Raw genomic sequence first — 23,667 nt, 5'->3', positions numbered from 1 at the left:
TGGATAAACCTATTTTTTAATTATTATTAAATAATATCATCTCTGAACATTATTATTCTTATAAATGACACGGTTGTATGTGATGATTATAATAAATATTTAAAACAAATTCCTTTCAAGCTTTGTAAAAAGAAAGTTTCATTTTATGTATCGGAATGTGTAACAAGTGAATATTTCAATCCCCACTGGAAGGCCTCTGACAGACTGGGTGAGCATAAAATCATAGCCGTTGACAAACAAGTTACAACCTACAAACGTTTTACTGTCGACCACACTGTTATGCAATTAATTCTATATAGAATACCTTTAGGACACTCTCGATATTTATACCGTTTTTCCGCCATCTTGAAAATGGCAGCCATATTGGATTTTTCAGAGTGGGTCCATAGCTAAAATCAAAGGGTATATAACCAAGAACTACTATGCAAAGTTTCATGCTTTCCTCATCAAGTGAGCAATTCTGCTGTATATCTGCACCAATCGGCCGGACTATAAATAGGATATTTACAAATTACACAAATGTCTAGTACAAAAAAATGCTTGTATTGTGCATCACGTGTCTTGTTTTACCGATGGTGTACTTGGATTTCTTTTCAAAAGGAAGACTTAGTGTTTTTCAATTGAATAAAACGTCCAATGACTGGTTTTGGAGATTCAAAGCAAGTTTCCATGCCTTCGTCTCGGGCGAAAGCTATGACCGATAACGAACGTGCTTTTGCAATAACAACCAATCAAAAGTGCATTTTCTTGTCACCATGATGAAAATACAACTACATGTACGAATTCGAATGTACATATTACAGTAATGATATCAAAACGTCTTAAATATATAATTTCATTTAATTAAGGCAATTGAGCAAACATAAACCTAAACAACAAATCAAAAACTATAACTAATGGAATAAAAAAAAACCCGTATAACATTTAACAAAACAAAATAAAATATGAGCGATTGTTTTCTATTGTTTGTAAAACTTATATTCTTTAGGAGTCTGTGTTGTTTGAATTTTAAATTTATAGCGTCTTCAAAAATTCGAAAAATGACAGATTTCCGGAAATAACATTGTATCAAAAGACGTTTATAAAATATCTGGACTTGTCCAATGCCAATTTTTCGAAAGCCAGTCAGTAAAAGGGTGTGGTTTAGTTCAAAGTCGTTCTCACAATATATCGTCTGAGCTTTTTTGTTATTACGACTTATTAAAATCGTTACAATGACTGTATTACTCGTCAAAAGTTATCAGTCAAAATGAATTGCAAAGTAGTGCGGATAATGAGATAGCTAAATCGTAATGAAGGATTGCTGTATCATGATATCATAACATGTTGTCTTAGTCTTTAACTTGTTTTACCTTGACAACGGATTTCCGTATAATTTACCCAATGTCATGCATGCTACAAAAAAAGAGCGTAAATCAGAAATTATAAGAAGAAAAAACATTCATTGAAAACAATAGAATCAAATGAAAAGGCGATGTATTGCAAAATAAATATTTTATCGTTATCTCAATTTTCTTGAATCGTTTCCTGATTATCCCAAGATAGTCATAATACATGATAGATGTTGAAATGGAACTTAATCCTTATTTTCAGTGACAGCAAAAAACACCAACCTGAGCATTAAAGGTCACTTTAGAATTTGTCTTTTCTTAAATGAAAGTCTTAAGATACATTCGATGTCCTCAGTGGGATCTTGCTGTTGTTAATCAAATTTAAATTAATTTATTTTTTTAACTGTCCAACATCTAGATTAACAAGAAAATATACAACAGAAATCTTAAACAGCTGATACTTGACCCATGTTTTACAAGTAGGTAACAAAAAACTTCACAATATAAAATCTCATCCGATATTATGCTAATAACATGTTTTACATGTACATGTATGTAATGAACAACGGCTCATAATGCTTGCATCCATATTTATAAGTTACATATAAACGTAAATAATGGTAACAGACAATTAACTAAGATTTTCAACAAATCAGTCTTAAAACAATTAATGCCAAAACATATCTGCAGTACTTAACTTTTTAACATGATAAAGTATTGGTATATTAATATATTGGAAGAAATAATATAAAAAACTTTATACTAACACATGCTAGTCTTCGCCCATCAACCCTAAAGAGTGGCCTTTTGAGTTTCATTTCCTAGTCACTACATAAATTATTTTGTGTGATTCCAGTTATACTAATTCGATGTTACAAAATCGTAGAGGTTTAGTTAAGGGCTATTTCAATGTTTATTCATGAACACGGAAAGGCTATCATGCAGGCCTCAAAATAGCAGTTTGAAACAAGTGGCCAATTACTATTAGGCCACTAGTGTTAAAAAATGCATTGGCCAATTTCAAATGTTACCGGCTAAAAATTGAATTGATTATGCAGTTGGTTTCAATACATGATGGCCCAACTGGCCACCATCATTTAAATTTTGGTTTTACCCAGAAAAAAATAAATTCTAAAAGGATTCAAATGTATCTATAGTACTTTGTAGGTACATATCCTTATAATGAGAACTGCCATTACAATACTTTAAGGAATCTACTAAATCAATTAAATTTCAAATAAGAAAAGTGAATAAATGCATATGGATGCCATATATAGCATAATCCATTGATTTTATAGTACATATTTACGAAAAATAAACAACATGATTGAGCATCACAGACGAAAAATGATTTGGCACCTGGACAACTTCGATAATGGCAGTGAAGTTCCGTTGCACAAGTTCGTAAATGAAAATCGTTATACTTTAACAATTCTTTGAGGCACTTTGATCTGTTGCACCATCTTTGGTGGTTTAATATTCACTTTAAACTGTCTCATATAAGTCAATGCCTTTTCCACGTCCTCTTTTTTATCATACCCATGACAAGCGATGTACCTTCTAAGTGATTGTACTTTCACTTTACGATATCCAATATCTTTATTTTGCAACGGTCTTACATCAAGCTTTTTCGCAACAATGCCTAAATAAACGTCGTCTATATGCATTGGTTTGACAAACGGAAATGCTAAATTGAATTTCCGGGCTAACGGAAGTGATACAAAATAAGCGCCACCTGCTAAATATGGCGGCCATCTGTCATAAGGATAGTCTTCCCACGATATGTACCATTTTGATCCGTTTACTCTGTAGGGCACAGATCGCCCGAGAAACGTTCCACTAAACAACATTTTGTTATCCTTTACTTTCTTAATATATGCTTGAAGATTGTCAATGTTTACAAAATAATCATCATCAACAAAGAAAAGATAATCGGATGTATTACAGAACGACACGGCCCATCTGTAAGCCATCATCATTTTTACCGTATTATTCCAATAGTTATCTATGAAATTTTCTTGGACTATATCCCCATATAATGTACTTTCCTTTCTAATTGCTAAATTCCCGTTTGATGGGAGTCCTAAAAGAAAGACTAGACGCATATTTTTTTCTAGATATTTTCCCCATGTACTTCGTATCACATTCCTTCTCTCGAAGTTTTTCACCGATGATTTGACTAGAATTACAATTTTAGAAAGTGTCGAATTGTCTTGTTCGAATAGACATGAATTGGTAGGAGTATATAGGAAATGGTAATTATGCTCGTTGATTGGTTGAACAGATGATTTGTCACTGGATTCCAATTTTTGGACTAGTTGTTTCAGATTAATATCCAGAGGATATTTAAACTCCCTGTCGTAGGACTTTTTCAAGGCAATACCTCCTGGCACTTTGTTTACTTGTGTTTGCTTTTTATTCTCATTTTCTTTTACCAGCTGTTTTTGTTTCACTTTTTCATCGTCTAACTTATTTTTTTCCGTTATTGGTTTTAAATTTATTTGCATTTCTTTTTGAATATTCAATATATCCGTAGTCTTTCGGATATGCAAATCAATTGGCTTGTCTTCATCACGTGACATCTCTGACAACGAAATATTTTCTTCCACTGCAATATACTGCATAAAATACATATAAATATAGCCGAATGCCATCATATATATGAAAAGGGCAACACCCGCTTTTCTTTTGAGTTTTGAACGTCGACAAATGCTCATTGTACTATTTATACTGCATAATTATTCCCCTATACGCTCACCACTATACCACAATGAATCTGAAAAAAAATGTGTTTACAATAGAATTATGGAATATTAGTATAATATGAGCTAAAATCGTAAATATGTGTAGCTGCATGTTTGTAGTCGATGAAAGTCTTATTATTATGACGTTTTCAGTGATTTGAAATCCCGTACTTCAGAACTGATTTTACCGACGTACTAAATGTATATATACGTATGAATTACGGAACCGCTTCAAATTACAAGCTCTAGCGTTTTTCAAGCGTATACCTGTTCGCTACACGCACGTAATGCATACGTTACAAGCGCATTGGAAATGGTTAGGGCAGCCGCACGTTGGAAACGGTTAGAGCACGCCTCAAAATCGTTCGATATTTACTTGGGACTTTACCTTGGACGTAGGCGGTGCGTGTTTGTAACATACTCCTGGCGTAGTTTCAGCGCTCGGTTAACGTAAAAAACGCACCCGTGGCGTATCAAAAAATATGTTTTGACATTTAACGAAACATACTATTTATATAGTTGCATATGTGTGCATGTTACAAGAAGTAGAACAAACAATAACATTGAGAACGGAAATTTTAGAATTAATAATGTCAAAGAGACAACAATCCGACCAAAGAGTAGATAACAGCCGAAGACCATCTATGGTCTTCAATGCAGCGAGAAAATACCGCACACGGAGTTGGGCCTTAGCTGGCCACTAATTAAAAATATATGCTAGTTCAATGAAAACCCCATAATTACATGCTCCAGACACGCCGAAAGCACATATAATCGTCCCAGGTACTACAATAGTTCAATGGCCGTTTTTCCTTCGTAACGGCATTTCACAAACGCCAGACATACGCATACATACGTTACTTGAACGCACTATAAACGCTCAAGTTCGATCTCGTACGCCCTAAACACGCTTGAAGCTCGTTTTACACACTATACAGATATGAATGACAAGTTGAATGCGTCCAAAATAACTACCATACGATACAGTTACAGGGGATGTAATGACGTTGCTAACGTAAAATGTTATTTTCGCGACGTCAAACTACGACATATCGGGAAAAGATGCATTTTTCGACTTTTTTTATCATTCAAACTGATTTAATTTGAAAACGAGTGCATGGACCCCTATTTTTTAAAACGACATTTTGTTTCATTTTGCAGGGAGAATATGTGGACCAAATTTTATAAAACTGTAAATAGAGGATTTTTTTTAATTTTGATAAATATACTGCAAAAAAATACGATTTTTTCTTAATTCATGACCATTTGATAAATATGAGTTATTTCTGAATAAAAAATATGCTAGGATACTTGTTAAATACAAAAATTACAAATTATCTAACAAAAAACAATTTGTGTTTATTTCTTAAAACAAAAAAGTTATGGCTTTCTTTCTAAAAGGAAAATACAGCCACAAATCCGAATTTTGAGCAAATATACCAAATTTTGACCTCGTTTAACTCAAAAAGTAGCACATGAAGGTATATTTTTGCTTAAATATTTGATTTAAGCAGGCAAAAACTAGCCTATATGGAAATTTTCATCAAACTGTAAATACAGGATCAAAACTGTATCGTATGCCCTTAAACGTATGCACAAGCGCAGACGACGTATGACAGATTTGTATAAACGTAGGCACAAGCACAGACGACGTATGACAGATTTGTATAAACGTAGGCACAAGCGCAGACGACGTATGACAGATTTGTAATGTATGATTTGACGCTTTTGTTATCTGTTTCATTAGAATGGAGATTACTATTTTGTATTTTACGGTCAGACGGCATCAATTGATGATTTGATCGTCGCAAATACCCGTTTGTACTGGTTCCGCTTCGGCAGTAAACAAGTTAATTTGCGACCATCAAATCACCAATGGGTGCATTTGGACCTTAATATCGGTATACAATAGTTATCTCCTAAACGAACTTAATCACAATTTTTTGGTGTATACGCTTTGGTAAAGATTACCTAGAAATTAAATCTGAAACGGACTACATTATTTGGTCTCTTGTGGCGTGTTGTCTCATTTGCTTTCATACCACATCTTCTTATTTTTTATATACAGTAACGATTAACAAGAATATCGTGGCAGTGAAAATAGGAATGAATGACCTCGAGTAGAAATAATTATTTTGAAATACTTGTCAATGGAAATAATTTCTAAATGCAGTGTTGATTGATTTTTTTATGAATGTCATGTTAAGAGTTAGGAGACAGAGAAGATGCTCAGACACCGATTTGGAAGAAAAAGTTGACTGTTCAAAAACCAACAAAACATGGTCCAGAAAACCTGACTTCGTACGTGAATTTGGCTTGGTAAGAACCAGTTGTAAGACATACAATGAGCTAATGTTTTGGTCCTACTTGTCTTTAAAGGTCATACATATTTTTTGTGCATAGCTAAATATATAGTCTAATAAGATCTGTTATCTGTAATAATATACATGAAGTGGGGTTTTTTCTTCTTCTTTTTTTTTAAATGTTCTATACATTTTAAAGTCAGTAATGTTGTAAATAATTCTACGTCGTATAATGTAGATCTATATAATAATTATTTTAAATGCACGAGGGGGAAGATCTTTTATTAGGATTTTAATCAAATAAGCAAAATGTGTACTGTCTAAATCAAATTTACGGACGTCTTATACCACTATTTTCCGATTATAATTTTCATTTTATCCTCATGATTAAGTCCTGACTTTGGAATTTAACCGTGAAAGCCATTTTCAATATAATTTAGCCTGAAGAAAATCTTATTATGTTAGAAGCATCTAATCAAATTGCAAGTTTTATTTCTTTTTCTAATACTATTATGCAAAATAAAAAATTCCGCTTCACAAATTTCTAATGTAAACAGTTCTGCAATTCGACTTTTTAAAATATCTTGTGGGATAAAAAGATACTTGGCTTATTTTTATTATTTTTTTTTTATTTGCGTAATTTTTTTTATCTATTGGATGAATGGTAGTTTTTTTTAGTGAGACACTAAGGGAGCTACCATTTGTTTTTTATGAACCAGGAACGACAAATTATGTATAAAAAAGTGAAGATAACCTAATAAAAAAAGGCAGGACCGAATAGAGTGAAAAATTAAAAGTAAGGACAGAGATTACAAATGAAACAAGAGGCTCGCAAGAGCCTGAATCGCTCACCTTGATTTTTTTGCATTTATCTTTCGTTTAAGAGTTTAAGTGTCCAATTTCATCGTAGTTTGTTTTTTAAACAAATTGTGTAAAATTGTCCTTAAAGGGCAATAACTCTTTAAGAGGTCAATTGACAATTTTGGTCATATGAACTTATTTGTAGATCTTACTTTGATGAACATATTTGCTTATCTTGTTCATTAATACTATTCAAGAATCAAAAACTGCAAAATTTCTTTAAAATTACCAATTTAGAGGCAGCAACCCAACAATGGATAATTAGATTCATCTGAAAATTTCAGGGCTGATAGAACTTTACCTTGTGAATACTTTTACCCCATGTCAGATTTGCTCTAACTGCTTTGGTTTTTGAAATATAAGTGACAAACTGCATTTTACCCCTATGTTCTATCTTTAGCCATGGCGGCCATTTTTTTTTGAAGAAACAAAAAATAAAACACAAACTTTATTCTAGACACCCTAAAGACCATTCAGCTTAAGTTTGGTTGGAATTGGTTCATTGGTTTTAGAAAAAGAAGATTTTTTAAAAGTTAGAAAACATGATAAACAAATTGTGTAAAATTGTCCTTAAGAGGGCAAAAACTCTTTAAGGGGTCAATTTACAATTTAGGTCATATGAACTTAGTTGTAGATCTTAATTTGGTTAACACATTTGCTGTTTACAGTTTATCTTTATCATTAATACTATTCAAGATAATAACAAAAAACTGCAAAATTTCCTTAAAATTACCAATTTAGTGGCAGCAATCCAACAATGGGTTATTAGATTCATCTGAAAATTTCAGGGCGGATAGAACGTTTTATTATGAACACTTTTGTCAATTCAGATTTGCTCTAACTGCTTTGTTTTTTGGATATAAGCCAAAAACTGCATTTTACCCCTATGTTCTATTTTTAGCCATGGCGGCCATGTTTTTTGACGAAACAGAAAATAAAACATAAACTTTGTTCTAGATACCCTAAGGATCATTCAGCTTTAGTTTGGTTGGAATTGGTTCAGTAGTTTCAGAGGAGAAAATGTTTGAAATAGTTTACACCAGACGGACGACGACGGACGTCAAGCTGTAGTAAACTGTAAAAATACATGTAAGGCAACTCCACTTACTAATTTTACTCCATTATCATTATTGATTAAAAGAATTTAATAAAAATATTTTTATAACCATATGTAATAAAATAATAGTACGGGGTTTCGGTAATTTTTTTATGGCTCAACATTACATCTAGTATCCCAATCCATGAATCCATTGAAGATCCAAATCTCGAGCAGGAATTATTTCGAAAAAGGTTTATTGCGGTGTTTAAGTAAAATTTGGGTCCTATTCCCAAAGAGGTTAAGTGGGAATCGGATCCATATTTTCCTTCCACACCATTATAAACATTCATTAGTTGCTCCTCGGTGTTCAGATTTTTTTTTCGGATTTAAACTAGAATTCACAGTTTGACCCGGATAAAACAAGAGGATTTCGAATATGACATAAACAGAAAAAGATCAGCGAACATCCAAAAGATTTAAATGAATATGTTGATCAGAGGAGGACTATTTGTGACGTCTTAAACAAAACGCAGACCTGAACGTAAATTTCCAACAAAAAGGTTAATTTTTATCTTGTCGCTGTATAAGCTATGATTCATTGTGATATTGCTCAATAAATCCTTTTTTGAAATATAAGCTAAAAAAGGGGGGGGGCCATTTCAAGGCCTAACCGAACCTATTCTTTGGTTTATCATATAGGTTGTTCGTGAGGTATAACTGGAGCGGGCCAACCTCTTAGTCAGTCAGTGGGTACCTTTATTATAGTTTTTGGATCCGCCATCGTTGATTTACAACCGAAACTTATTTTATAGAGGGAATTGATTAAAACCACGGTCATGTGTCACCGTTTCATTTAACAGTGCTTTAAATGTTTTCAATGACTTTTATATACCGAGGAACAATATTGGTATAAGACGTCCGTATATTTATTTTAAAAAGAAAACTCGCTTTTCTGATTTTATTAAATATTTAGTAGATCTCTGCTCTAGGGTATTTAAAATAATGATTATATTTATTTTTCGTCGTAGATACTATGTATATAGATCACTAAAGGTAATAATGTACTATTTGTTGCTATTTTATTTGTTTGCCTCGAGCTGTTTAATTATAAGTTTCAAATCAATTTTCTGAACAATTTGCAGTTAAATGAATTATTGAACAGTTATTAGAATCTCTATCATGCGCCTGCATTTTTAAAAATCAACCATAATTCTTATTTTCCTCAAGTCTTTTGATAAAAAAAAATTACCGTTAAACATAGTAATTTGTAAGTGCGAACCCCTGTCTTTTCAATCTAAGTTTGCAGTATTTTGGAGAACTGCACGTTGGACAGATTTCTTGCTCATTTTGATTCGTTTACTCTAATATGAAACAAAATGAAGATTCAATAGATATAAGAAGATTAGGTATGAGTGCCAATGAGAAAACTCTCCATCCAATTAATAATTTGCAAAAGTAACCCATTAAGTAGGTATAAAGTTTACAATTTAACAAACGACCCAACAAGAATATAAACCAGAGGCGGATCCAGAAATTTTTGTAAGGGCTGACTGACCTAAGGGGGCGCTCCATTCAAGCTTCTATATAAGCAACCAATGTTTTTCCACCAAAGGAGGGCCCGGTCCCAGCCCCCCTGGATCCGCCTATGTAAACGATGTTACAGTTTAGAATCAGGTGCTGGCGGTTGAAGTATCTTTCCAAAAGTGAATATTTATTATTTGTGACAATTATAAAAAACAGAATAATAAAGAAATACATGTAAGTTGTAACTATGGATTAAAAAAATAGTGTCAATATTTCAGATAATCTGCTAAAAACTGTCTTTGGCAAGACAAGAAAAGACAAGCCAAATACTTTATTAAAGACTCACCACTGGTATAAAATATACAACAGTTACATGTACTTATTAAAACACAAGTTAACAACAAGAGCCACTCTATAAAGAGTTATGAGGGACTATAAAACCTCTTATTGTATAGCAATATAATATTTCCCACAGAAAGTAACCAAAAGTTAGCGTGCAATAAATTCTAATATTGCACTAGTGCAATAAATCTTCAAAATTCATGACATCATCAACGACAAAATCTTAGTTTGAACCAATTTTTCCTTTTAAATATTATATTGCTATACAATAAAAGGGTAATTGCATGAATATTTGGGAATATTGTCCCTCGTAGAACATATATTGCACTCGCAAGCTCGTGCAATATAAAATTCTACTCGGGACAATATTCCCCAATATTCATGCAATAACCCTATAATATAGTCTTGCGAAGTTACGGATATCATTATGTCATGGTTTTATCATAAGTACTTTTCATAAGTATGTTAAAAAATATCCAAAGCATATGTTTTTGTTTAGACAATGAAAAATAATGCCCCCCCCCTTTTTTTAAATAAAATATTGTGACAGTTAATACTTACGATTTTCCTAGTTTAATGAAATAAAACTTTCATTTTAAAAAGTTGTACGTTTATTATTGTATAAAAAATATCATATGCACTTATACATTCCTATTCATGTAAGGTCCATAAAAATACCCCACTCCATTTCAATGAAATACGATTTTGCCAGTCTCCTTGATACAGATCCGTCTCATAAAAATCCTGAACACATTTAGTTATATATGTTCATTGAAGAATACTATTAAGCCATACAAAAACAAACACAGAGCAACGTACGAGCCTCACATAATGGAGGTTATGATGACATATATATATACGTATACAATGTCATAAGTTACAGTAGTTAGTTCATTGAGAAAAATATTTATCTTCTTTAAATGTTACAAATTCTATACAAAACTACATTTAAAAAGAGATTGTTAAAAAGCACTAAACATTTATCCACTTAAAAGCCTTCCTGGACATTCGTATTACTTCAGTGATTTACAATTGTATATTCAGGACAAATCGCCTGGTTGGTAAATATTTACTTTTGATTTTACCAATACGTCAAAGTAGTGAATTTCAGTATCAATTAAAAAACAGATCTCGAATATTTCGTAGTAAACAAACACCCGCCCTTTTCATCATATTCCAATTTTCAAATATTACTGAAATCGATTTAAATATTAAGTAAATGTTGAAATAACACACACAATATTGATCTCGCGAGAATTCTGTAATAACGGGAAAAATCACCAGGGTGTTGTAGAATTGAATTGGGTAGAATCATTCAGATCGATGTTACTTCTATTTTGATAAACTACAATATAATATTTTAAGCTTAATCAGCAGGATTTCCGTGTTATAAAAATTTAAAATTGTGTGTATAATCTGTTGGCATACGTACAATTAACTTTTAAAATATTAAAGTTGCATGAAATCCTGTTATTTTATTTATTTTACAAAATAAGCTTATGTATTGATCAATCGTTGTTTTCTAAACGTCCAGCGGCAAAGATTTCCTTCACACGCGGGACAAGAAAAAATTAAAAATTAGAAAAAAATGTGTTAGATGTGAAAGCTAGAAAGACCGTGATGCACTACGGTTAACAGGTTGGGAACAAACCCCCTGAATGGTGATTATACCCCTCTATAGAGGGATAATCCTTCTTTAGAGGTATAAAAATATCCCTCTATAGAGGGGTATTTTTGTTTACACTAGATTTAAAGCAAATTAGGGCAGAATGGCATTTTCTAGTTATATTTGCTATAATCTCAACATATGCACTTTACTAATAAAGGGCTGCGCTTTAGCGCATGATACGCCCGTTGCTCTTTTAACTTGTCTTTTATGCTTTAAATGAATTTATATGATCAACTCGAAATATATATACAAATCAAAAGAGATGTTACATTAATATATTCACCAAAGTTTCATAAAATCCCCCTTTTTTAGGCATAAAAATTCATTACTTAAGAAAACGTAAAATCTAAAATTTATAAAAATGAAAAGGGAGCTTATGTCAATAGATATAAACAATTTATCAAAGTTGCATAAAATTTTGTGAAAGTGTTAGTTATTGTCCCAAAATTCGAAAATCCCCCCTTTTTTAAGCATAAAAATTCTTAACACGGAAATGTAAAATCTTAAATTTATAAAAATTGAAAGGGAGCTTACATCAATAGATATAAACAATTCACCAAAGTTTCATGGACATTGGTGAAAGCCTTTTTGAGTTATTGTCCGAAGTGTTGAAAATCCCCCTTTTTTTTATGAATAAAGCCCCATAAATCCAAAACTTAAAATCTGAAATTTATAAAAATTAAAAGGGAGCTTACATCAATAGATATAAACAATTCACCAAAGTTTCATGGACATTGGTGAAAGCCTTTTTGAGTTATTGTCCGAAGTGTTGAAAATCACCCTTTTTTTATGAATAAAGCACCATAAATCCAAAACTTAAAATCTGAAATTTATAAAAATTGAAAGGGAGCTTACATCAATAGATATAAACAATTCACCAAAGTTTCATGGACATTGGTGAAAGCCTTTTTGAGTTATTGTCCGAAGTGTTGAAAATCCCCCCTTTTTTTATGAATAAAGCCCCATAAATCCAAAACTTAAAATCTGAAATAAAAAAAAAACGAAAGGGAGCTTACGTCAATAGATATAAACAATTCACTTAAGTTTCATGGAAATTGGTGAAAGTGTTTTTTTAGTTATTGTCCGAAGTGTGGACGACGGACGGACGGACGGACGGACAGACGGACGGACGGACAACGGTATACCATAATACGCCCCGTCTAAAAGACGACGGGCGTATAAAAATTGGGATGACCAGTTTTCTGCTAAAGTGACAAAACTTACAATCTATTGTATACCTATCTGAACACCTGATCAACAACAAGAGGAATAGTTGACCTTAAAATTTCATGTTAAATCTAACAATAGAAATTCTGTTCAGTGAGGCATAGGTGAGTGGAATTTACCTGATCATCACAGCTTTCAATCATGGTGAACAATATATTGTATATTTAGTCAGATAAGCAGCAAACTGGGCATGTACATATTAAATTAAGTACATCAATTGGTGCATCAACTGTTGCAGGTAACTGCCATAATAAGTAGAAAATGCCATTTTGGGATAATTTTATCCCTCTATAGAAGGATTACCCCTCTATACAGGTATAATCACCATTTAGAGGGTTTGTTCCCAACCTGGTTAATAGGAATGCTATTGAGGATTTGAATATTGTTGAAAAGGGACAGACAATTTGCTTAAAGCAGATCACATGAACGGAACTTCAGAGCGTAATTGCAATGAGCCTTGCACGTGTGCATAGACCGTGGCAATCACGCTTTCAAAAAATTGACTGCGAGAAATTAAATTAGTTGCTTGTAAACAAATAATGGATACACTGAGTTAACGTCAATATTACAGCTACCAAACAAGTAATTCAAAAGGAATATGAAGGTTGTCAATGATAGGTCACCAGTTATTAGGAATGCTCCAAAATCACTGAATCATTCGACATTAATGGATTTAAAATGGGCGATGAAATTGAGATGTATATATACAGTCCTTTAAAAATAACCAACAAAATCAATAAGAATATCTTTCAAATAAAATGTAATATCATATAATAATATTTATCTGTATCGAATGTTTGTCATAAGAGACACGGTGACACTGTAGTAATGTATCATTCTATCCACAAACATAACTGACTTTAATAATAATGTTTTCATAATCAAAAAATGAAACAATGTGCTCTGATTGCCAATGAGAAAACTATCCACTAAATTTTAAACGAAATGGATTTATACAATTATATGCCATCGTAAAGGTTACAGACTTCAATAATGAGAAAAAACCATACCATATAGTATATGTCGGCTGTAAATGGCCTTTACGTAAAAAAACGTGAAACAATGAAAACGAGAAAACCAACGGCCTAATTTATAACAAAACAAATAATGGAAAAAAATATATAGCAGACATGAACCAACGACCACCACTATACTATATGCTCCTGACTAAGGACCTAAATAAAGTGGCAGAGTTTAGTAAATATGTTTGTGACTGCAAATGTAATGGTAATGTCCGCAATGTAATGCACTGCCGCATATACAGTTATATTAAATTGTTTTACATACCTTATAAGATTTCATACATTTTCTTGATTCACGTGCATCACGGAAATTCGGTAGTCCTGTACACAAATCAAAACAGCTGACACGTGTAGATAAAAACTATCAATTATATAATATATAATATACGGCATCCTGAGTGACACCTTTCGTACGATGTATAGTTATCATCTGTTTTATCAAAAGTCACAGTTTGAATTTTTTTACAATTTAAATATTTTTAATTTATCTCCTATACTTCGAAGTGCTTCATTGTTACACAGTACATCTTCCATTTAAAAACCGTGAAATGATGTCTTCATGTTTTCCTACATTGATTTTATGATCAATTGTAATCTACTATGAAATTGACTCATATAAGTAATTTGTATCCTTAAATAATTAATGAGATTTAAGTGATCAACATAAAAGCGGAATATTTAATTTGTTTATACATGTATTAAATTATATTATTGTCTTTCAAGACACGAATACAATTGGTTAATTATACCATAGATGTAATACCCATGATTATACCTAATAGTGATATTATTACAATTTAGTTTAATTAATCAAAATTCGTTTTAAATATAATGTAAATTCAGATTCAGTAAGTTATAATTAAGGTATCTGGTGATTTATCATTATCAATACATTTTGTACTAGCATGCTGTATACATTTTGTACATCATTACATGTAATAACTACTTGATCGTATGCATGATATTTCAATTATTTGGCTAACGGGTAACCGAAGGTTAGGGACTCGTTTAGACTTTTGATTAAAAATAATACAAAATGTGGTTTGACTGTTTAGCATGATGATGACCTCAACCGGAATTGCATTGCCGTCAAATTATGTTCTCAAAATATGTAGAAATCTTTCCAATGAAAAATATAGGTGCAAAAGATGTAGCCAACATATTTTACAACCAATGGATATGCCGTTATTCCGCGCCAGATGCAATTCTTACAGATAAAGGACAAAATTTCATGTCTAATATATTAAAAGAGGTTTGTAATATATTTGAGATCAATAAGATGAGAATCAGTAGGTACAGACCTCAAACAAATAGTACTTGCGAGAGGAATAATAAAACAATAGCCGAAAAACTTCGTACATACATCGCCGCAAACCAATTAGATTGGCCGGATAAATTGTCCAGTATTGCTCATGCAATGAACACAACCGTATGTACAGAATCAACACAGTATACCCCGTATTACATGGTGTCTAGCAGAGAATGTAGAACGCTGATTGATACAGTTTTGACAGCACCAAAAAATGTTGGAACAGACGCAAGACTATTCATCGATGGACTACATAGGAATATCTTAATAGCCCGAGAGATGGCTAAAGAAAATTCACGGGAAGAACAGCAGAAATACAAGGCACAGCATGATAAAAATGCGAGAGAGGCAACTTTTAAAATTAAAGATAAAGTTTGGATGGATACAAAGACTACACCAGTTGGTTATTCAAGAAAACTTTGTAACAAATGGCAAGGTCCATATTACATAACTGAGGTAACCGGAAAGAATACATATAAACTACGGCGTTGTTCAGACGATGTACCAATCAAAGGACCCGTTAACGCAAAAAAGGTTAAAACAATATCACGATCCACAAGATACAAAAAAATGTAGGCCTACAAGCAATGTAGATGTTTCAACTGACGACGAAATGTCGGACGATGAAGATGAAGAGGAAAATGCCCAAGATGCCGACGAAATTGTTCAAACGGATACACAGCCAGACTCAAATGACCCTACACAAAACGATACTCAGGTACAACGGCACACAAATGATGACCGAAAGAGCGATGATTCAGATCTGTTTCTAGTAGAACGGATAGTGAAAGCAAAATGCATAAACAATAAAATGCATTATTACATAAAATGGTTAGGTTTCGGTAGCACAAGCAATTCATGGGAACCGGAAGAAAATATTCCTCCAGAATTAAGACACGAATTTAAAGTTCGTATGGATCAGGCTAAACGTATAAAAGCACGTGAAACAAAGAGATAGAAATGCCCCCCCCCCCCCTTTATTTTTCTGAAGAATTAGACATTACAATTACACATCATTTTTCAAGTTAAATAGCAAAACTTACATACAATGTACAAGCTCGTTTTTTTTATAACGCAATTTGATAGATCTGTAGTAAAATAATCAAGTACTTCATATACAAAAAAGTCATATTCATTCCCCCAAACGGTAACGTTAATAGTAATACTATAACAAAATTAAAATTATATTGGGTTGTCATAGTATATTTGTCGTAAAATTGGACCTAGTGTTTTACACATTTTAATGGTCGTATTATCAGACAAACATCAGTGACAATTCATACATCAAGTAACAGCAATTATTACAAAATTGGTGTTATTTCCACGTTCTAACAATGTTATAACGGGTACAGTCGTACCAAACTATTGGCATTTCTTTCGACCTCTTTCGATCATGACTTGGACTCGTCACCCAAGTCGTGTTCAAAGGAGTTTCAATATAGGAGTGACGATCCTATGCTGAAACGATCAAACCTTTAAAAATCATTTTAACTTCTTTTGCATTTAAAGAAACCATTGTTAAATATTTATTTTATTTCAAAACATGCATTTTAGAACCTTTCCCGAAGTTGTCCCCGAAGCCTAGAAAAAGTGGCCGATGGTTTTACGATGATTAAAGATGGCACTACGAATAGCCCGATCTGGATACGATCAGTCCCGATTTTGAAATTTTCCATAATCGTGTTGCCATCGGCGTAAAAATCGGGACAGTGTGACGCGGGCATTAAGAATACTGTTAAATTAAACTGCCTTTCGCATATGGTATACACTTTATAATACTAGATTATACAAAAGGACTATTTTTACATTGATAACTATTTACATTGAGTGTTCTTTTTGATCTTTTTATAAAGTCCTCGAACCTTACCCTTTTGGTCCATCGCACTTTACCGTGATATACCTTCGTACTTTAGCGAACAAACAACCATCGCACCTGAGCGTGAGACACCATCGTACTTTAGCGTAGACCATCGCACTTTAGCGTGACCATCGCACTTAAGAGTAACATCGCACTTGAGTCCTACATATACATTTACTGATTTGATTTATATATTCCAATATAGATTCAGCTATCGAATTTCCGTGAGAGAGACACAGTGTTCATTCGTTATTTGTATGGTGGCAAGTATTACAATGCTGCATATAGACAAAGTGTTCGTTTATACATATTACTTCGTGACATATTCGTGCTGGTATTTAGACACACTTGTTCAATAACATGTATTTTAAAGAAATTTTCGAGAGAGAAAATTTTAGACGACAAATGTTCGTAATAGCGCGCTTGCAAATAAGATATACAGTCATATAATTGTTAGTTTATATCTTTCCTTTTTGTAATTTGAAATATTATTCATTAATAATTTATACATGCTGATACGGGAGTATCAGATAGGAAGCGACGGGATAATATGACCCGACAATTGTTCGTTCAAAGTTCACATTTAGGATTTTGTATATTTTGGGGTCACTTTTTCATGCCCTGCAGGTTAGAACAGGGTCCCTTTTTCATGTCCTGCTGGTTAGAACAGAGTCGCTTTTTCATGCCCTGCTGGTGAGAACAGGGTCTTTTTTTAAATAAAGTATTTGTCTAGAACAGGATCGCTTATTTAACTGTTTAAGATATAGTCTAGAACCCGGGTCTAGAACTGCATCTATTTTACACGGTCTAGAACAGGGTATACATTTTCTGAGCGTGTATACAATGTTTTCTTGTTAGAACAGGGTATGATTTGGCAAGTGCTGTCGGCACAGTTATATCCGAAAGGATAGTCAGTAACACCCTCCCCCCCCCCACCCCCCACCCCCGGGCATAGTTTACAATACCGATTTTCTCTAGGTATATTTCCCCACCTTCCATTGATGTATTGCACGCCATTCGTAGCAATTCGATCCACTGTGGACGAAAGTTCGACAATACATGAAACAGATATAAAGCAACCTTCTCTTTATCTACATTTTTAGTTAACAACTAAACTTTATAGGCTGCCCCTCTGAAGATATAAACAGTTGTCGATAGTGAAAGCTCAGTGACATGATCGGAGACTGGTCCTGAATATGAATATCGATAGATGCGGGACCGTATCTCTTAGGTCCTTATGTTTTGCTTTTTTTTACTATCTGCGGACCATGGTCCTCAGATAGTAAAAAAATAACACAAGGACATAAGAGCTACGCTTCCGAAGCTAGTAATTTCGTGTGATAAAATGGATAGGTGTCCTCAGGACATGTGTTGAGCCCCAATGCCAAGGTCTTTCCCTTTTTTGCATAAATCCCAAATTTTCCAATGTATAGGTATTTTAACCCGTCAAAGTAATACCATTTAATATTCCCTATTTTACACTGAATATGCCTGTTTATCGTCAACGGTATACCACTCAACAATAATTTTAGTAGCCCTTTGAGATATAACAAATAAATAAGTGAATCTAGACAGTAGACGTCATGTAGACTTTCGTTGCGTGTAATTTTAATGCAGTTTGAAAATAAGTCATTTCAATCGCAATAGTCAGAAATTAATTGATTTTTCTGAAGGATAGTGTCATCCTCTGATAATAAGAAAGGTGACTGTGGTTTATAGATCAAAAAGACTTACTTGGGGTTGTTAGCAGACGAAATACAAAAATGCCGGAACTTCAATGCAATAAATAATTTAGGAAACATAATACGGTTTTAAGTCACTTTCCGGGAATATTTACATGACTTTGTATAGTCGCTGACAACACCATCCCTCTATATGTGAGCACTAATATATGTGATTGCGAAAAAGTATGAATTACACAAGACAAAATCACAAATAGTGTGTTGACCTGCCTCACAAAGGCCTGACCTGCTTATCAATTTGGAAAAACTTTCACTACACAACCAAACAAGTCGTGCAAATCAGTGGAAATAATTCAGGAGTTGGTTGTTCGCAAGAGGCCACGAATCACCAAACCTTCCACCCGGCAAGGATTGTAGGGCAGAGGGAAAAGGATCAAAGCTGAAAAAATATTTTTGTAAGCAAGTAGATCCAATAAAACTACTTTATTTTTAGAATGTGACACATTTTAGCAACAATAAACTGAGCCTTTCCCTATAAGGTCCTCAAACAATAATTCTAAAATAAATATGATATTAATGTACAAATCTGTACTATTATATAATTATGATCATGAATGTTTTGTTTATTACAATTTAGTTAAATGTTTCAATGATTTTCGTGCTTATAAATACATTAAATATATTATTTAGTACCCATTTTACATTATTTCCATTTTCCAGTTAATAGTAGTTTGTAATTTCAAAAGTTTTCCCGCCAATGTTGAAGTGAGGCCGATTCGTTATACCTGTCAATGAGTCTATTCGCGTGTTCATGATGTTTACAAATCCCATACTGAATAAATAGACACGAATATGTATACGTCCCTGCATAATGCCATTGTAAATCACCTACAACTCCTAAAGTGTTATGCAAATATAACTTATTGAACTGTAACACAGTTGTTGAGGAAGTGTTTTCTGATAACGTTGTATGATTTACTTTATTTTAGGATACCTATTTAAAATTAAATTATATTTTAGACTAATATTTTACAGCAGTCTCAGATTCTATAATTTACATCTTGGAAATATCAACATTGCAATCGTATAAAAAAATAATAGATTCAATTAAGAGATATTACCCGGGAGTTTCAATTACTGAAGATATCGACTCAGTTTAAATTAATTTCCGGAAAATTGTAAATGGTCGTACACGTATGGTCAGAAACGTATATAAACATAATGTATGATATGTCTCTATTTGAGATGAAAATGATTTGAACCTGCATAAATTGATTACAAAAATTAACCTGCTCCATAAATTTTCGTATTTGAAAAGTGGAATCATAAAATATATCATACATTTTGTTCTAATGTACCGTATCAAATGCATATTTATGAGAGCTAGGTTATATATTTTGTTAACAACTTATATTTAAATATATCATACATTTTGTTCTAACTTGAACACACCCGTGATATCGCGGGTCCGTGACTGAATTAAAGTATCTATAATACTAAAATTACGAGGTCCAATTTGTTAGCCGTCATCACGTAAAAACGACGAATCACAGAATTCAACTTTATGTATAACTAATATAGTACAAAGGTGTAGATTAAAAATTACACCACTCCAGGCCCTTTTGTTTTCCATGTAATTAATATTGCCAATAATTAAGAAGTTCCGGGTCGAGTCCGCTACCGATACCAATAGTATATTCACCTGTTACCTATTACCTTATCTGTACGTTCCGCATCTGACAGGCGCACCACCAAACGTTGTTTTCAGGATTAATATGCTATATACACGGGTCATAACCACAGGGTTGACACTACTAAATTGTCAAATTGTTACCTATTGTGGTATTTTAATTAGTAAGACTTTCTAAGATAACAATACGAATGCTAAAAATCTGGACTAAAAATAAGGCGTATAGGTACAGTTTTCAATTTGTTAGTGGGCATGACGTAAAACAGCGAAGCAAAGAATTCAACTGTATTTATAACTTATATAGGACAATGCTGTTGATTAAAAAATACTCCATTCCAGGACCTTTTGTTTTCCAAATAATTAATATATTGTTTCAGTTCGACGGGTTCAAACAGAAAGACTTGAAAGCAGAGAAAAACTGTGTATCTTATAATCGGCATGACTTTATCAGATGACAATACTAATACTAAAATAAGGCTTGCGCATAGTTATATACTATAATTCAGTCACGTACCCGTGATATCACGGGTGTGTTCTAGTATTACTATATATATGCGTAAGCCTTATTTTAGTATTGGTATTGTCATCTGATAAAGTCGTGCCGATTATAAGATATACAGTTTTCTCTGCTTTCAAATCTTTCTGTTTGAACCCGTCGACCTGGAACTTTTCAATTATTGGTAATATTCAGGTCCAGGAATTGAGTATTTTTTAATCAACAGCATTGTCCAATAAAGTTCAAATCTTTGATTCGCTGTTTTGCGTCATGCCCGCTAACAAATTGAAAACTGTACCTTAGTCCAAATTTTTAGTATTCGTATTGTTATCTTAGAAAGTTTTACTACAATAGGGAACAATTTGACAATGATTGAATTTAGTTGTGTCGACTTTGTGATTATGACCCGTGTATATAGTAAAATCGAATACACCATTTGGTGGTGCGCCTGTTAGATGCGGAACGTACAGATAAGGTAATAGGTAACAGGTGAATATACTTTTGGTATCGGTACCGGATTCGACCCGGAACTTGTTAATTATTGGCAATATTAATTATGTGGAAAACAAAAGGGTCTGGAGTGGTGTAATTTTTAATCTACGCAATTGTCCTATATTAGCTATATATAAAGTTGAATTCTTTGATATGTCGTTTTTACCTGATGCCGGCTGATAAATTGGACCTCGTAATTTTAGTATTATAGATGTACCGTATCAAATGCATATTTATGAGAGGTTATATATTTTGTTAACAACTTATATTTACACTTCGCATGATATGTCTTGTTAAGAACAAATTAAAAAAGAAAACTTCTATGAGCTTCCATAGAGACACGTTTGATACAACAAGTTAAATTACATTTTCTGAACAAAAGAGCAAAGAACTATTTTGTATTGAAGTAAACTTGATACATTGAAATGTGTATTCAAATACAGGATCATACAGTGGAAATTGCCGAACATAAATAAAATACAATAATTTTAGAGCATTCGTTTATCAAAAAGTCGTTATCAAATACAGAGTCTCATTATCAATGGCTGTTACTCTCCGGGTGATACCAAACCCCAAGTTCTTCAGTGCGATCGGCATACTGACTCACACATTCACAATGAATGTTACTCTTAGGGTGATACCAAAACACAAGTTCTTGCGATCGGCGAACTGACTCACACACTTGCAATGGCTGTTACTCTTAGGGTGATACCAAAACCCAAGTTCTTGCGATCGGCATACTGACTCACACACTTGCAATGGCTGTTACTCTTAGGGTGATACCAAAACCAAAGTTCTTGTGATCGGCATACTGACTCACACAAACACAATGGCTGTTACTCTCTGGATGATACCAAAACCCTAGTTCTTGCGGTCTGCATATTGAATCACACACCCACAATGGCTGTTACTCTTAGGGTGATACCAAAACCAAAGTACTTCCGAACGGCAGTCTTACACACACAACACACACACACAATGGTAACGTTGTTATTCTCAGGGTGATACCAAAATCCCAAGTACTTGCGATCGGCATATTACTGATTCACAAACACACAATGGCTGTTACTCTCGGGGTAATACCAAAACACAAGAACTTGCGGACGGTATACTGAGCAATAGCAAATCTTTTTAGAAAAATGGTTTAGGACTCTATAGTTTCTGTGTTTTAAGTACGGACGACATAAACTAGATAAAGAGAGGAAGTTATGAAAGTTTAAAGTGTCCAGCTGGCTGTTAAATACGTATTTCAAAATAAATGTATAAACATGAAAGACAGTTATCGAGTATTAATTGTTTTATAATATTGACAAAATATTTTCGTCAAAAACTTCTATACACCACTTTAAATTTAAATACATATATAAACTTTCTATTAGCTGAGTTCACTGTTTCTTGCGTCAAATAATATTGGAAAATGTAAGAAAAACATTTGGTTAAGGGAGAATATCAATTTTTCAGCATAGTATTCAACAATACGGTCCGCCTTTATTTTGTACAATTTAAAGTACTGCATTGTTTTCATTCGCGTCAAACCATTGTCATAAGAAAAATAAAATAAAAAATCTATATAGCTTTCCTATATGCGAATTCGTGTATCTATAATGGGACAAAGGTGAACAAAAGTGCATTGCGGTGTTCTTGTTTCTGGTTATCTAAAATAAACTGTCAGAATGTACTTTAGAAAATAAAACAATTATAATAAAAGAACGGGATATACATTGAATTGATATTTCGTATTTTCCAGATTTTACCGCAGTTACAAAAATCGTTTTCTTCATGACAGTTGATTTTCTAGTCAATAAATTGATAGCACTGGTGATTGTTCTACGCCACATCAGCACAAAAAGGTTATTACTTGGCAAGTCTGCTAAATTATATATTAATATACTAAATAAATAAATGATTTGGAAAATACGTTGAAGGTATAAAAAGTCATGAGATTTCCGAATGCAATTAGGTTCTATCCGGGCACTCTGGTTCAAAACCTCGGTTCCATCCGGGTCTTTTGGTTCTGAACCTTGGTTCTATCCGGGTTCTTTGGTTCGAAACCATGGGAAAATGGTTCAACATCCGGG

General features: G+C 33.0%; 2 protein-coding genes across 4 annotated transcripts; one reads left to right on the top strand and one right to left on the bottom strand.

The window, feature by feature from the left end:
- Nucleotides 1-821: 821 nt before the first annotated feature.
- On the bottom strand, nucleotides 822-19,010 carry LOC139528213 (beta-1,3-galactosyltransferase brn-like). 3 transcript variants are annotated; one of them, XM_071324094.1, is made up of 2 exons: nucleotides 18,964-19,010; nucleotides 822-4,107 (listed from the first exon to the last, which is right to left on the bottom strand). In XM_071324094.1, exon 2 carries the CDS (start codon nucleotides 4,046-4,048, stop codon nucleotides 2,750-2,752), a length of 1,299 nt encoding a protein of 432 aa, XP_071180195.1. In that variant the 5' UTR covers nucleotides 4,049-4,107; nucleotides 18,964-19,010; the 3' UTR covers nucleotides 822-2,749. The 3 variants fall into 3 exon arrangements, with proteins under 3 accessions (XP_071180195.1, XP_071180198.1, XP_071180196.1); XM_071324097.1 differs by lacking the exon at nucleotides 18,964-19,010 and adding an exon at nucleotides 14,328-14,621; XM_071324095.1 differs by lacking the exon at nucleotides 18,964-19,010 and adding an exon at nucleotides 10,706-11,498.
- Nucleotides 15,985-16,329, top strand: LOC139526559 (chromobox protein homolog 5-like). The gene has a single exon (XM_071321718.1). The coding sequence runs from the start codon at nucleotides 15,985-15,987 to the stop codon at nucleotides 16,327-16,329; it is 345 nt and encodes a 114-aa protein (XP_071177819.1).
- Nucleotides 19,011-23,667: the final 4,657 nt, after the last annotated feature.

This window comes from Mytilus edulis, chromosome 6 (genome assembly GCF_963676685.1).
Source record: "Mytilus edulis chromosome 6, xbMytEdul2.2, whole genome shotgun sequence".
NCBI lineage: Eukaryota > Metazoa > Mollusca > Bivalvia > Mytilida > Mytilidae > Mytilus > Mytilus edulis.
Note: the sequence above shows the minus strand (reverse complement) of the source record. Positions and strands in the feature narration are given on the sequence as shown.

Coding starts and splice junctions, on each gene's coding strand:
- LOC139526559 (XM_071321718.1), top strand. CDS start 15,985: ATGTCGGACGATGAAGATGAAGAGGAAAATGCCCAAGATGCCGACGAA.
- LOC139528213 (XM_071324094.1), bottom strand. CDS start 4,048: ATGAGCATTTGTCGACGTTCAAAACTCAAAAGAAAAGCGGGTGTTGCC.